At 46.7% G+C, this 17,337-nt stretch overlaps 1 protein-coding gene across 1 annotated transcript in view; it reads right to left on the bottom strand.

Annotated features, from left to right (window-relative positions):
- LOC148431376 (uncharacterized) overlaps positions 1 to 17,337 on the bottom strand; it is a gene marked incomplete at its 5' end in the record, with an annotated part of 63,320 nt that overhangs the window by 17,022 nt on the left and 28,961 nt on the right. The window contains one exon of the mRNA XM_088466043.1: positions 2,733 to 2,816. Coding sequence (XP_088322169.1) covers positions 2,733 to 2,816 — 84 coding nt within the window. The remainder of the gene's footprint in view (positions 1 to 2,732; positions 2,817 to 17,337) is intronic.

Genomic DNA, 17,337 nt, shown 5'->3' on the forward strand with positions numbered 1-17,337 from the left:
GCTATTACTCAGATCATACATGTACTGTATCCTAATCACAGCTATTACTCAGATCATACATGTACTGTAGTGTAATCACAGCTATTACTCAGATCATACATGTACTGTAGCGTAATCACAGCTATTACTCAGATCATACATGTATTGTATCCTAATCACAGCTAATACTCAGATCATACATGTACTGTAGCCTAATCACAGCTAATACTCAGATCTTACATGTACTGTAGCCTAATCACAGCTATTACTCAGATCATACATGTACTGTAGCCTGATCACAGCTATTACTCAGATCATACATGTACTGTAGCCTAATCACAGCTAATACTCAGATCATACTGGCTACATCTGTCATTGATAAATACCTGTGATATTGGCAGGAGACGTGTAAGGCGATGTCACGCTATTGAGCACAGTAATGATAAAGGACCCGATGTATTACATGTGTCCATCAGTGTCTGATCAGTGTCAGGCTGCAGCTAATTGGGGACAGAGCAGAGGTGGCATCAGGCAGCGTCTGAGAAAATATGCTTCACCCAGTGGCTGGGTCCTTGTGCAGAGCTTCACTGGCTTCAGTTGTATGAATACAGCGGCCATCCTGAGTGACGTGAATGTTGCTGAGTTAACTAATGGTCACGCAGAGTTATTCGATGCTGCGTCCTCAGCTGCAGCAGCAAATGGAAAAAGCTGGCAGATAAATGTTAAATGGGCCTCTTGTGGTAGAATAAATTGCTGTGAGTCTGAGCATAACTCCATTAAGAGTGGAAAGAAAGATCTTCCCCTGGTTATTACACTTTATTTATTACCAGTTATTTATATAGTGCACACATAGGGCCTCATTCAGAGGCAGTCGTAGGATACAAGCGGTCGTTCTGAAACAGGGCAGCCGCTTGTATCCTGAATGGCCGCCTCCATGATGGTCGTTAGGCTGTGGGTTAACACCCACAGCTCTAATGACCGACCGTCAAGACCATCGCGACTTAAGACGAGACCCTAAGGTAGGGTCTCGTCAACCTTAAGCCCCAGGGAGCTTCCTGCTCTGATCGAGCAGGAAGCTCCCCACTGACATCACTGTCATTCCTACTGGAATGCCTCCGTTTGGCCAGGCACGCCCCCGGCCCGCCCAGAAAACGGGGCGAGCTGTCACTCAACATCGACAGCTCGCCACGTCTACGATGAGACCCTTAGCGACGGATCACCCATCGTTAGCCGGGTCTCGCGCATGCGCACGACGGCTCTGTAGTGCGCATGCGCTGTGGGGCAACATCGAGTCGGTCGTGAGCGCTCAGCACTCACGACCGACTCTGAATGAGCTCCATATTCCGCAGCGCTTTACAGAGAGAATATTTGGCCATTCACTTCAGTCCCTGCCCCAGTGGAGCTTACAATCTATATTCCCTAACACATGTACACACACATACACACTAGGGTTAATTTGTGTTAGGAGCCAATTAACCTACCAGTATATTTTTGGAGTGTGGGAGGGAACTGGAGCACCCGGAGGAAACCCACGCAAGCACAGGGAGAATATACAAACTCCACACAGTTAGGGTCGTGGTGGGAATTGAACCCACAACCTCAGTGCTGTGAGGCAGTAACGGTAACCATTACACCATCTGTGCATGCCCTGATTGGACGGGTCGCCAGGGCGTTTCCTGTCTGCCTCAGTGTCTAGAGCTTTGTTTTTATTTAATTTCTTGCTCTTATAACAGTAAACAGGGAAAACATTCTATGGAGATGTCTCATTTGTCCTTCTTAGATCACAGTATGTGAGGACACATAGATCGGGATTGTGGCAAACACCTGGCACTTATATGTGAGGGCAGCCACATTCATCGTCCATCTCCATATATCACCAAGAGTCCTGCACTATTGTGTGATGCTATTCTGCTCCGTGTAACTACAAGAAAGAGACAATGAAACTCAAAGGTGTTTATTGCAACAATTGTGTCTTTCTAGCTGACTCTGAGAGTGTTACAGTGTTTCTCTATTGGAGGACGTTTTCCTTTGGGGGTGGTGACGGGGGAGTGGTCAGAATAACGTAGGTGTGTCTGTCTGTCTGAATGCAGTTTCCTGGGCGTGCATAAATTAGTCACTGCATTTGCATACGCAGCATAAGAGCTCTCGTCGACGGTACCTGTGTCTACACAGAAGAGCATCATTGGACGGATATGAGTACGCAGCTGTCGGTCTCTTTATGCCGGCTGAGCTTTGGCACTCATTAGCATATTTTCGCAGCTGCGTTCTGTGCAAATTTGTAGCTGTGATTGGAATTGTGATTAGTACTGCTTAAAGGGACTGTAAATTCCAGTGGTGCGGGGACTAAAGTGAATAATCCCTAGAGGTCCGGGTCTGTGCTTGTTAATCCAGTTTTGTGCATAAACCAGGCACTGCGATGCCAAACGTAGCTTCAGTGTTCACTGTGTACAGGAAAGTGAACAATTTATAAGTGACGTCTGACCTGCCTTATTGTGCATAAACATTAACAAACTCTCGCTGCAGCCGTGATCGCATTACCGATCCTTGGTGAATCAGGCTCTGAGCTGGGACACGGGTCAATTCGGAACCCCAAAGTGATTCCAAATTTGGACTCCATTAGAATTAGAACCCCAAATTTTGTGTGTGTTCATATTTCAGGAAAATCTAACTGCACATCTCTACTATATATTATTATTATTATTATTATTATTATTATTATTATTAGTGTCACTTAGAGGTATTAGATGACTTACCTGCAGTGCAGGGGGCAGGGGAATAATACGGCTTCAGCGATACCTGAGCAGGTAAGGAGTCCAGCGCCGCGGTGTCATTATACCCTGCAGATGAAGTTACACAATCAGTCAGATTAATCAGTGAGGGGGCTGGGGCTGGACACGTGGGGGCAATAACTCTGGTCTTCCTATTGCAGTGACCAAGGCTGAGTTAATGGATTGCAGTCACAGGTATTTATCTAATTCAGCTGAAGTCACCGCTGCAGTGAAATCTATGGAGGAAAGGGCCGTATTCGGGGCCTGATTCAAAGCCGGACGCTATTTGCGGACGGTCGTTCTGAAAAATGGGCCGGATATTTAAATTAAGTGCTCGCTCTTTGCGGTCTGTTGACACCTCTATGTCTGAACGAGCGAACAAAACATGCGCTCGCTATTTTGTAAAGACGCCCCCTGGCCGCTCGCTTCATACGTCATCTCCGCTATTTATTTGATTAATCGAGTACATCAAAAGGCTTATGAACTGCGCGCTATTCTTGTGGAAGCATTTTCCTACCGCAATCATGCGAGCAGTTCTGGCTAAAAGACAACCAAGTGACGTGGCCGATGACGCTGCTTTGTTAATTATGCACACCCTTAAAACGCCCGTTTTGACCGTTTGGCACACCTGCGTTCGGATCTCCACTCCCCGTTTTCAAGCACCTTCCCCTGTTACCACCCACAAACGCCTCACACTGTCACTAAAATTAGCAGGCATTTGCGAGCACACGATTTCCGACCGCACTGACTGGTTCACGCATGCGTATTACAACCCATACGCATGTGCAGATGTGCGAACATCGCTCGGAGCGAATGAGCGGCCGCTTACGAGCGGCTCTGAATCAGGCCCTCGGTACGGTGAGATTTATATTGTCCCCTGTGGTGTGGGGCCTGGGATTGTGATTGTATATTATTCAGCATTTAGGGCCTGAGGCTGAGATGATGCGATCTGTGCATAACTGCGCCAACATTGGGCCTCATTCTCCTGAGTCATACAGCCCACGTGCAGATGCAAACTCACATGCCTTTGTCCTATTGGTTGGATGGAACGTGGCCGGATCTATGAAATAGGGCGTTTCAGGGCGGGATGTGGGTGGTGACAATGTGATCGCCTGTAACCGCCCTGGGAGTATTATCAGCGTGTTCACCTCAGCGACAGCTCCTTGGTCTAATGGATCTTTTCATGTTTGTGTTTTTGTTTTTTTAAAAACTAAACAAAATAAAAACCAAAAAACCCCAACAGATAAATAAATGACAAAGGGGTCTATTTACTAAGCAGTGTTAGGAGACAGAGAGAAAAGTGATAAGAAAGTGATAAGGTACCAGGCCAATCAGCTTCCAACTGCCATCTCACAGGCTGTGTTTGAAAAATGACAGTTGGGAGCTGATTGGCTGGTACCTTATCACTTTCTTATCACTTTTCACTCTGTCTCCCAACACTGCTTAGTAAATAGACCCCAAAATGAGTTATGTTAGTGGGCGGTTAGGATCTGGTGACATCGGTGAGACGTTTGTGCAGATAACATCAGCAGCTTTCTAGGAACAAGCTGGCAGGTGCAGCTATAATGGTCTCCTTCCATCAGACACTGTAAGCCGGAGACCTTCCTAGGGCAGCCTGTTACATCTCCCCCCTATAACCCTTCCTCTGCTCTCTCATTTACTGTCAGAGCGCTCCCCAGGTTACCCCAGGTGTGAGCGTCACCCAGGTAACGTGACAGCTGAGCTCCGGGTGACAGTACTCTGGGTGTGTCCCTACATGTATGTTCCTGGAGAGCAGTGAGCTCATGTCTGTGGTTGGTGATACTTTAATGAGCGGTTGTGGAGTCATTATTTCCCCTCCCTCTTCCTCGTTTACTTATTTTGCCTGAAGGACGTTATACTCAGCTGTCAGGGAGACGTCTGTACAGAGAGAGAGCGCAGCAGTGTTATAGGAGTGTGACACGCAGCAGTCTTATTGTAAGATGGCCATACATACACCTGGGTGATTAATCAGCGTAATATATAGCACCAATGGCTGATATATTACATAATTGCTGTACAATCCCCCTATATGTTATAGCACAATGGGCCGGATTCAGCTGCAGATAGTATTACACAGCTGCAAGGAAGCGTCTGGGCAATACCGTCCAGCATATATTAATATACTGCAGGAGGCGCCTCATGGCAGCAACAGCGATCCGAGTGCAGCTTCCATAGATGCTCCCTTGGATCCACCATCGTGACCAGCACCAGCCAGTCTGAGTAATCTTCTGTAAACGTACCAGCATCCATGCAGACCCTGACCCCGGTACTCAGACACACCCCTGCTCCGCCTCCCAAATGCCTTAGTATGTCATTCATGCTGCGGCCTGAGGGATCTGTGTGCGAGATCGCAGGACCTGTTCTTCCAATAATCGGAAAACTGCGGTAATAAACTCAGTAGCGTCCGGACCTGAATCAGGCCCAATATTTTAGAGCACAATAATCACAACTACTCAGAGCAGTCAGAAGACCCCATGACGATGCGATGTGTACCCAGCTGACAGCACGTCACGATGGCACGATATATCACACACTATACTATCTGGTGTACGATATATATCGCTACATGCTGTATTTAGCAACATAGCGTCATTAATCACATCCTCCCATCTACTGTGCAGCAAATCAGATGGGACATTGCGATGAAAAATCCACGGGAACGCACAATACAGCATACACACTGGGCCTGATTCTGACCCCTGACGTCACTATTCCAGTGAGCGCGAATTCCTCTCCATGAGAGCGGCAGATTTCCACCAGGCAGAAGAGTGCAGAAAGACGCTGCTCCGGCGAGCCACTGATATTACAAGCGGCAGACGGAATTGTCATACAGCTGATTATACAGCAGCCACCTGGACACACCCAGCCCCCGCACGGAGAAGATCTTACACAGGGACAGGTAGGGTCAGTTTATCCCACTTACCCTGGTATCCAGCGCCCATGTCTTAATGGGGAAACCTCTTCAGGACACTTCATTTTTCACTGAAAGCGCTTAAACATTTATCTACGTTATATGTATTGAGTGTTATTGTGTGTATGTTTCACTATTGCTGGTATTACATTTAAGCACTATCCACTATACAAGCGCTTCTTTAGCATACATTAACCCTTACCTGGCCAGTGATCTGGCCATTTAAAAGAAAGCTGCTTATCACTGGGAGCGCATGATTCACTATTATACTGATTCTGACCCGCTCGCGAGCGCTGTACGCTCGCAAGCGGGTCGATGGTGCCTAAGTGCACATGCACTCCGTCGTGCGCATGCGCGAGACCCGGTGAGCGATGGGGAATCCGTCGCTCGGGGTCTCGCACCAAAGGGGGCGTGCTGTCGATGGTGAGTGACAGGGGCGTGGCTGCCAGACGGAGGCGTTCCCATGGGAACGCCTACCGTCTGAGTCCGGCCCCACTGACATCAGTAGTGATGTCAGTGGGAGTGATTTTGGCTCTGATAGAGCCAAAATCACTCCAGGGCTTGCGGCAGCGAGACCCTACCGCAGGGTCTCGTCGCAAGCCCGATGGTCGCGATGGTCTTGACCATCGCGACCATCATCATGGACGCTCCAAGTTGAGGTAGGAGGGCCCTGATTCAGAGCGAGCACTGTGGTCAGAGCGTCCGGCTCTGAATCAGGCCCTCTGTACGATCTGCACAATATAAGGTTCCAATCCGCGTCGGAATTATATATACTGAGCAATATATCTTGGGCTGAATAAGTGCACGTAAAACTGTTTGTGAAGCTCCTTCTATCTGTACGTTAGATGCTACACGTCACCCTGCAGACATTTCTGGGTGACAGACAGAGCGCTGTGGGAGGGGGAGAGAGGCTGATGCTGGCTGATGGCTCAGCAGCTCTTTGTTTTGTTCATGGGGATTACATTAGATTAGTGATCTTGTTGTCACACCCAGGGCTGTGCTATAACCCTGTCACCATCCAGGTGAATGTAACCTTACAGGAAAGGTGATGGATACAATGTATCGCCTCCCAGATGAGGTGGCGAGATGCACAAGTGTTACACAACAGATGGAAAGGCACCGGTAACAGAAGTAACATACGTGATGTAGATACCGTGTGCAGGTTACTGAATGAGGAACATGGTACAGCCCCAGCCTCTTACCAGGAGAATCTATGGCTTCTCCATCAATGCTGTATTATATATATTACATAACATATGATACAGATATACATATAGTCACTAGAATCACATATCATGTAATGTGTCAGTAACAGCAGCATGGGATATACAGCTGAGCCCCCGTGCTGACCAATAGGAGATCAGGCACCAGTTTGGGCATCCAATGCACAGTAGTGACTTTGGGGCCACATAGCGGTCATCCACCGTTCAGGCACATGGGTACTGTATGGCAATGATTTGGGGGCCACATGTGCATTCAGATATGGGGACAATGATGTCAGTCAGCATTGGTGCATGTATAGTCAGCTTAGGGCCCCTATTTATACATTGTGATATTGGAAAATATGACACCAATCTGCAGATGCCGACGCAGAGCTAGCGGGAAGGAAAGCAACGTTACCACTATCACTTTGCTTCTGGGTTACAATCGGTACGTGGACCAGTGGCGTAACTAGGGTATTTGGAGCCCATGGCAAGAAGAAAATCGGAGCAACCCCCTTCTTATGTGCGCGCGCCCAAAAGTGGCTGTGGTCACATGACACAAGGGGTGTGGTCACTGAAAAATGTGGCATGTCAACATAACACACCACCGTTTCTCGTCACTCTGGGAAGATTCCCTTCCATTCCATATGCACCTTAATGCCCCCAGTAGTAGTGCCCCACTTGCAATGCCCACAGTAGTAGTGCCCCCTATACAGTGCCCCCAGTAGTGCACCCTTATACAGTGCCCCCCAGTAGACAAGGCCCCCAGTAGTGGTCCCATTTATGCAGTGCTCCCAATAGTGCCCCTCATACAGTGCCCCAGTAGTTCACCCTTATACAGTGCTCCCAGTAGTGCCCCTTAAACAGTTCCCCCAGTAGAGCCCCCCTATGCAGTGCCCCAATAGTGCCCCTGATACAGTGCCCCCAGTAGTGCCCCTTAAACAGTGCCCCCAATAGTGGTCCCTCTTATGCAGGCCCCCAGTAGTGCCCCTTATACAGTTCCCCCAGTAGTGCCCCTTAAACAGTGCCCCCAGTAGAGCCCCCCTATGCAGTTCCCCCAATAGTGCCCCTGATAGTTCCCCCAGTAGTGCCCCTTATACAGTGCCCCCAGTAGTGGTCCCTCTTATGCAGGCCCCAAGTAGTGCCCCTTATACAGTGCCTCCAGCAGTGGTCCCCCCTATGCAGTGCCCCCAGTAGTGATACAGTGCCCCTAAAACAGTGCCCCCCGTAGTGCCCCCTTAAACAGTGCCCCCAGTAGTGGTCCCTCTTATGCAGTCCCCCAGTAGTGCCCCTATTACAGTGCCCCCAGCAGTGGTCCCCCCTATGCAGTGCCCCCAGTAGTGATACAGTGCCCCTATACAGTGCCCCTTACATATATAAAACACAGACATACACACACTAATCACTCCCATGAATCCCTGCTCCTGCCATGCCCACCACTGTCTGCTCCTCTGTCCTCCTGCTCTGTACTATGGGAGAGACGTCACTGGGGGATCCAGAAGGCGGAGCTCATGAGTGAGATCCAGCCGAGCTCCAGTCATAGGTGCAGCAGCCAATGAGAGTCAGCTCTCATTGGCTGCTAAAACAAATACACCGCCGCCAATTAGTCCGAGTGTAATACCCAGCGCGGACTACAATCACTGCAGTTCACAATACGCTGACTTTAAAAATCCATGCCCCCGGTCTGATGGCGCCCAGGGCACGAGCCCTGCAGATCCCCCCTGGTTATGCAACTGGCATGTACTGCACGTGCAGGGTCATCAGCCTGTGCAATTGTCAATGGTAGCCAATGTAGAGGGATCCGGAGGATGCTACTATGGGCTAACGCCATCTTTGCCATCTTCAGATGAATCATTTTGGAGCTTTGTAAATCCAACATTTTAGCAGCCACTATAGAAACCTACAGGAGCTGCTTTTGTGGTCAGAAAATCAGGCTACATACATAGGCAAATGCAGGGGGGGTTTCTGTCTGCCTGGAAACCCCCCTCCCCAGCCCACACCATGACCACAATAGAAATAGTAATATAATAGATTGTTACTAGTGCTGCGCTGTGCGAGTTTTTTTGCAAAAAATTTGCATTTTGTTTGCATAAATTAAACCACTGGAAGCAACAAAGCTACATTGCTGGCACGCAGTGGAGTCACAAGGTGGGTGCGGGCGGCTTGTGGGTGTCACCTGCAGAGGAGCGACACCACGGTGCAGACTCCCCCTCAGTGACAGGAGCCGGGTGCTGCACTGTATAATAAGTGCGTCACTCGGCTCCTGACAATTGTGAGAGAGACGTCCGGCACTGCACACAGGGCACTCCGCACCCCCGGCACCCCCCTGCCCCCCAGTTACAACAGGACCATGGGGTTCAGACTTTCCGTGTGACCATGCCCATCCCTATATGGTCACGTCTCCTTCCTGCATGGCCACGCCCTCTTTTTGGCAACACGCACCTGCACCGTGCACATAGCATCCCTCCAAGCACTGGGTTAAACCGCGGGAAGGGATGCCACAGCTAGCGCGCACTGATTCATTTGATGTGCAACATTTGTACATCTGTGTGTGACTGAGTCTGAATCTGTGTATGAAGTGCTACTAAAAAGTGTTCGCAGTTTGTTCTCACGCCCTGTTCTGTGTGGTTAATGTCGCAGCCCAGCGTCTCTATTACACTGTGAGCAGCTTTTTGCTGACTCTGTGATGCATAATAGAAGCTAAATTTACATATAAATATGGTGGCACTACAGCACTTGGAGCGTCTCACTCGTGCCGGTGGCTCGCGCTGTATAACGTATGAACGATGGGTAGGTGAGGACACATCTGCACTTCTCTTACTATCAATCTAAGGGCCTGATTCAGAGCCGGTCGCTATTTGCGCTCGCTCGTCAGGAAAATAGGGGTGGCTATTCAAATAAACCGTTCACTGTTTGCGGTCTGTTCACGCCTCTAGGTCTGAACGAGCGAACAAAACTTGCGGTCGTTTTTTGGGAAACTACGCCCCCTGGCCGCTCGCATCCTACGTCATGTCCGCTATTTATTAGATTAATCGAGTACATCGACCAGGGTATGAACTGCTCGCTATTCTTGTGGTTGGTTTTTGCTACCACAATTTTGCGAGCAGTTCTGGCTATAAAATAACCCAGTGACATGGTCAATGACGCTGCTGTTTTAATTATGCACACCCATAAAACGCCCGTTTTGACCTTTAAGCACGCCTGCGTTCTGATTTCCACTCCCCGTTTTCAAGCACCTTCCCCTGTTACCACCCACATACGCCTCTTTCTGTCACTCAAAATAGCAGGCATTCGCTATTTTGCGAGCACACGATTTTCGGCCGCACTGACTGGTTCGCGCATGCGTATTACGATCCGTACGCATGCGCAGTTGGGCAAACATCGCTCGGAGCGAACGAGCAGCCACTTGCGTCCGGCTCTGAATCAGGCCCTAAGTTACAATAATTGGCAGCATTAAAGTCCTGTGTTACTCACAGCCCCCAGAGCTCACCAGCAGTGTGCAGAAATAATAAACCAGTCACTTGCCCTGTACCCACATGTACCCGCATGTACACAGAGCTGCAAGAGACAACCATTTAGTAAAACACCCAGAGATAGCGTCACATTAATAATATCTGTCCTGTACAATAAATCTGTTTTATTCTGTCAGCCCTGATGATAATTCAGACTATTTATTACACTGACAGAGCCTCCGACACCTGAGCTGAGGTCACAGACGCACCTCATAATGGTCCCTTCTCTCTAATCCCTGAACGTGTTACAGTCTCTCTCTCTCTCTCTCTCTCTATCTCGCAGATGGCGATGTCACACAGCCAGAATGTATTGTTCCCCGAGGGTGAGTTATATTAGATATATCACTAATGTGAGTAACTGCCCACTGGACGCCGCCAGGTGATTACCTCCCACTGTGATCACAATTATAAAGTGCTGACACTTGTGTGACAGTTGCTGGAGAGAGACCGGATCAGTCAGCAAGTTACAGGAGCCAGTGCAATACACAGGGGCCCATTGATCAAAGTGTATAATCCCCGAAAACACCTGTTTTCGGGGGTTTACCTCAAATACTAAGTATCCCCTGGATGTATGAAGGAGGGAGCGCAGGGGGGAAGCGATGCTGCCAAATTTACCAATATCCGGATTATGATACATTCCAGATATTGGCCCCGGCAGCTAACGCCATCTGAAGGTGACGTTAGCCGCTGTAGCCTGTGGGCTACACTGCGCAGTATTAGCTGGCACTCCCCGGCTATGGCAGATGTGCAGTACATGGGAATGCACATGTGCACCGCCCCCTGCACTGGCCGGCCGCTCTCCAGAGACATCGCAGGGGTTGGGTCCTATCGGAGTCTGTGTCCCTTCATATCTCCGATAATACATCCGGCCGAAGAGATTGCTTTTTGCAATGTGATCAGGGGCGGTTCTGGGATGCGCAATCCTTGATAAATGGGCCCCATAGTAACAGATCCTAGATAGTTAGTGCCCTGTGCATACAGGTTACAGCTACGTGTCTATTAGTATAAAGCAATAATGTGACACACTAGGATCACATATGTGTAACGATCGGTGGATCTCCAGCAGGTTCTCCCATGGATCTCCCAGATAACAACATGCAAACGTATGGCACAGTATGTACAGTATATACAGTATGGCTCAGTATGGCTCAGTATGTACAGTATGGCTCAGTATGACTAAGTATGACACAGTATGGCTCAGTATGGCTCAGTATGACACAGTATGTACAATATGGCACAGTATGGCACAATATGGCACAGTATGTACAGTATGGCACAGTATGTACAGTATGGTCAGTATGGCACAATATGGCACAGTATGTACAGTATATACAGTATGGCACAGTATGTACAGTATATACAGTATGGCACAGTATGGCTCAGTATATACAGTATGGCTCAGTATGTACAGTATATACAGTATGGCACAGTATGGCTCAGTATATACAGTATGGCTCAGTATGTACAGTATATACAGTATGGCTCAGTATGTACAGTATATACAGTATGGCTCAGTATGTACAGTATGGCTCAGTATATACAGTATGGCTCAGTATGTACAGTATGCACAGTATGGCTCAGTATGTACAGTATGTACAGTATATACAGTATGGCTCAGTATGTACAGTATGGCTCAGTATATACAGTATGGCTCAGTATGTACAGTATGGCTCAGTATATACAGTATGGCTCAGTATATACAGTATGGCTCAGTATGGCTCAGTATGGCTCAGTCTGTACAGTATGGCTCAGTATGGCTCAGTATGGCTCAGTCTGTACAGTATGGCTCAGTATGGCTCAGTATGACACAGTATGGCTCAGCATGTACAATATGGCACAGTATGGCACAATATGGCACAGTATGTACAGTATGTACAGTGATGTACAGTGTGGTACAGTATGGCACAGTATGTACAGTATGGCTCAGTATATACAGTATGGCTCAGTATGTACAGTATGTACAGTATGTACAGTATGGCTCAGTATGGCTCAGTATGTACAGTATATACAGTATGGCTTAGTATGGCTCAGTATGTACGGTATGGCTCAGTATGTACAGTATGTACAGTATGTACAGTATGGCTCAGTATGGCTCAGTATGTACAGTATATACAGTATGGCACAGTATGGCTCAGTATGTACAGTAAGCACAGTGATGTACAGTGTGGTACAGTATGGCACAGTATGTACAATATGGCACAGTATGTCCAGTATGGCACAGTATGGCTCAGTATGTACAGTATGGCTCAGTATGTACAGTATATACAGTATATACAGTATGGCTCAGTATGGCTCAGTATGTACAATATGGCACAGTATGGCACAATATGGCACAGTATGTACAGTATGGCACAGTATGGCTCAGTAAGGAACAGTAAGCACAGTGATGTACAGTGTGGTACAGTATGGCTCAGTATATACAGTATGGCTCAGTATGGCTCAGTATGACTCAGTCTGTACAGTATGGCTCAGTATGGCACAGTATGTACAGTATATACAGTATGGCTTAGTATGGCTCAGTATGCACAGTGATGTACAGTGTGGTACAGTATGGCTCAGTATGTACAATATGGCACAGTATGGCACAATATGGCACAGTATGTACAGTATGGCACAGTATGGCTCAGTAAGGAACAGTAAGCACAGTGATGTACAGTGTGGTACAGTATGGCTCAGTATATACAGTATGGCTCAGTATATACAGTATGGCTCAGTATGGCTCAGTATGGCTCAGTCTGTACAGTATGGCTCAGTATGGCTCAGTATATACAGTATGGCTCAGTATGGCTCAGTATGTACAGTATGGCTCAGTATGGCTCAGTATATACAGTATGGCTCAGTATGGCTCAGTATGGCTCAGTCTGTACAGTATGGCTCAGTATGGCACAGTATGTACAGTATATACAGTATGGCTCAGTATGGCTCAGTATGGCTCAGTATGACACAGTATGGCTCAGCATGTACAATATGGCACAGTATGGCACAATATGGCACAGTATGTACAGTATGTACAGTGATGTACAGTGTGGTACAGTATGGCACAGTATGTACAGTATGGCTCAGTATATACAGTATGGCTCAGTATGGCTCAGTATGTACAGTATATACAGTATGGCACAGTATGGCTCAGTATGTACAGTAAGCACAGTGATGTACAGTGTGGTACAGTATGGCACAGTATGTACAATATGGCACAGTATGTCCAGTATGGCACAGTATGGCTCAGTATGTACAGTATGGCACAGTATGTACAGTATGGTCAGTATGGCACAATATGGCACAGTATGTACAGTATGGCTCAGTATGTACAGTATATACAGTATGGCACAGTATGGCTCAGTATATACAGTATGGCTCAGTATGTACAGTATATACAGTATGGCACAGTATGGCTCAGTATATACAGTATGGCTCAGTATGTACAGTATATACAGTATGGCACAGTATGGCTCAGTATATACAGTATGGCTCAGTATGTACAGTATATACAGTATGGCACAGTATGGCTCAGTATGGCTCAGTATGTACAGTATGGCTCAGTATGTACAGTATATACAGTATGTACAGTATGGCTCAGTATGGCTCAGTATGTACAGTATATACAGTATGGCTCAGTATGGCTCAGTATGTACAATATGGCACAGTATGGCACAGTATGTACAGTATAAACAGTATGGCTCAGTATGACTAAGTATGACACAGTATGGCTCAGTATGTACAATATGGCACAGTATGGCACAATATGGCACAGTATGTACAGTATGGCACAGTATGGCTCAGTAAGGAACAGTAAGCACAGTGATGTACAGTGTGGTACAGTATGGCTCAGTATATACAGTATGGCTCAGTATGGCTCAGTATGACTCAGTCTGTACAGTATGGCTCAGTATGGCACAGTATGTACAGTATATACAGTATGGCTTAGTATGGCTCAGTATGCACAGTGATGTACAGTGTGGTACAGTATGGCTCAGTATGTACAATATGGCACAGTATGGCACAATATGGCACAGTATGTACAGTATGGCACAGTATGGCTCAGTAAGGAACAGTAAGCACAGTGATGTACAGTGTGGTACAGTATGGCTCAGTATATACAGTATGGCTCAGTATGGCTCAGTATGGCTCAGTCTGTACAGTATGGCTCAGTATGGCACAGTATGTACAGTATGGCTCAGTATGGCTCAGTATATACAGTATGGCTCAGTATGGCTCAGTATGTACAGTATGGCTCAGTATGGCTCAGTATATACAGTATGGCTCAGTATGGCTCAGTATGGCTCAGTCTGTACAGTATGGCTCAGTATGGCACAGTATGTACAGTATATACAGTATGGCTCAGTATGGCTCAGTATGGCTCAGTATGACACAGTATGGCTCAGCATGTACAATATGGCACAGTATGGCACAATATGGCACAGTATGTACAGTATGTACAGTGATGTACAGTGTGGTACAGTATGGCACAGTATGTACAGTATGGCTCAGTATATACAGTATGGCTCAGTATGTACAGTATGTACAGTATGTACAGTATGGCTCAGTATGGCTCAGTATGTACAGTATATACAGTATGGCTTAGTATGGCTCAGTATGTACAGTATATACAGTATGGCTTAGTATGGCTCAGTATAGACAGTATGGCTCAGTATGTACAGTATGTACAGTATGTACAGTATGGCTCAGTATGGCTCAGTATGTACAGTATATACAGTATGGCACAGTATGGCTCAGTATGTACAGTAAGCACAGTGATGTACAGTGTGGTACAGTATGGCTCAGTATATACAGTATGGCTCAGTATGGCTCAGTATGTACAATATGGCTCAGTATGGCACAGTATGTACAGTATAAACAGTATGGCTCAGTATGACTAAGTATGACACAGTATGGCTCAGTATGGCTCAGTATGACACAGTATGGCTCAGTATGTACAATATGGCACAGTATGTACAGTATGCACAGTGATGTACAGTGTGGTACAGTATGGCACAGTATGTACAATATGGCACAGTATGGCACAATATGGCACAGTATGTACAGTATATACAGTATGGCTCAGTATGGCTCAGTATGTACAATATGGCACAGTATGGCACAGTATGTACAGTATAAACAGTATGGCTCAGTATGACTAAGTATGACTAAGTATGACACAGTATGGCTCAGTATGTACAATATGGCACAGTATGGCACAATATGGCACAGTATGTACAGTATGGCACAGTATGGCTCAGTAAGGAACAGTAAGCACAGTGATGTACAGTGTGGTACAGTATGGCTCAGTATATACAGTATGGCTCAGTATGGCTCAGTATGACTCAGTCTGTACAGTATGGCTCAGTATGGCACAGTATGTACAGTATATACAGTATGGCTTAGTATGGCTCAGTATGCACAGTGATGTACAGTGTGGTACAGTATGGCTCAGTATGTACAATATGGCACAGTATGGCACAATATGGCACAGTATGTAGAGTATGGCACAGTATGGCTCAGTAAGGAACAGTAAGCACAGTGATGTACAGTGTGGTACAGTATGGCTCAGTATATACAGTATGGCTCAGTATGGCTCAGTATGGCTCAGTATGTACAGTATGTACAGTCTGTACAGTATGGCTCAGTATGGCTCAGTATGTACAGTATATACAGTATGGCACAGTATGGCTCAGTATGTACAGTAAGCACAGTGATGTACAGTGTGGTACAGTATGGCACAGTATGTACAATATGGCACAGTATGTCCAGTATGGCACAGTATGGCTCAGTATGTACAGTATGGCTCAGTATGTACAGTATATACAGTATATACAGTATGGCTCAGTATGGCTCAGTATGTACAATATGGCACAGTATGGCACAATATGGCACAGTATGTACAGTATGGCACAGTATGGCTCAGTAAGGAACAGTAAGCACAGTGATGTACAGTGTGGTACAGTATGGCTCAGTATATACAGTATGGCTCAGTATGGCTCAGTATGACTCAGTCTGTACAGTATGGCTCAGTATGGCACAGTATGTACAGTATATACAGTATGGCTTAGTATGGCTCAGTATGCACAGTGATGTACAGTGTGGTACAGTATGGCTCAGTATGTACAATATGGCACAGTATGGCACAATATGGCACAGTATGTACAGTATGGCACAGTATGGCTCAGTAAGGAACAGTAAGCACAGTGATGTACAGTGTGGTACAGTATGGCTCAGTATATACAGTATGGCTCAGTATATACAGTATGGCTCAGTATGGCTCAGTATGGCTCAGTCTGTACAGTATGGCTCAGTATGGCTCAGTATATACAGTATGGCTCAGTATGGCTCAGTATGTACAGTATGGCTCAGTATGGCTCAGTATATACAGTATGGCTCAGTATGGCTCAGTATGGCTCAGTCTGTACAGTATGGCTCAGTATGGCACAGTATGTACAGTATATACAGTATGGCTCAGTATGGCTCAGTATGGCTCAGTATGACACAGTATGGCTCAGCATGTACAATATGGCACAGTATGGCACAATATGGCACAGTATGTACAGTATGTACAGTGATGTACAGTGTGGTACAGTATGGCACAGTATGTACAGTATGGCTCAGTATATACAGTATGGCTCAGTATGGCTCAGTATGTACAGTATATACAGTATGGCACAGTATGGCTCAGTATGTACAGTAAGCACAGTGATGTACAGTGTGGTACAGTATGGCACAGTATGTACAATATGGCACAGTATGTCCAGTATGGCACAGTATGGCTCAGTATGTACAGTATGGCACAGTATGTACAGTATGGTCAGTATGGCACAATATGGCACAGTATGTACAGTATGGCTCAGTATGTACAGTATATACAGTATGGCACAGTATGGCTCAGTATATACAGTATGGCTCAGTATGTACAGTATATACAGTATGGCACAGTATGGCTCAGTATATACAGT

The sequence above is a fragment of the Taudactylus pleione genome, unplaced genomic scaffold (assembly GCF_031769625.1).
Source record: "Taudactylus pleione unplaced genomic scaffold, aTauple2 ptg002354l, whole genome shotgun sequence".
NCBI lineage: Eukaryota > Metazoa > Chordata > Amphibia > Anura > Myobatrachidae > Taudactylus > Taudactylus pleione.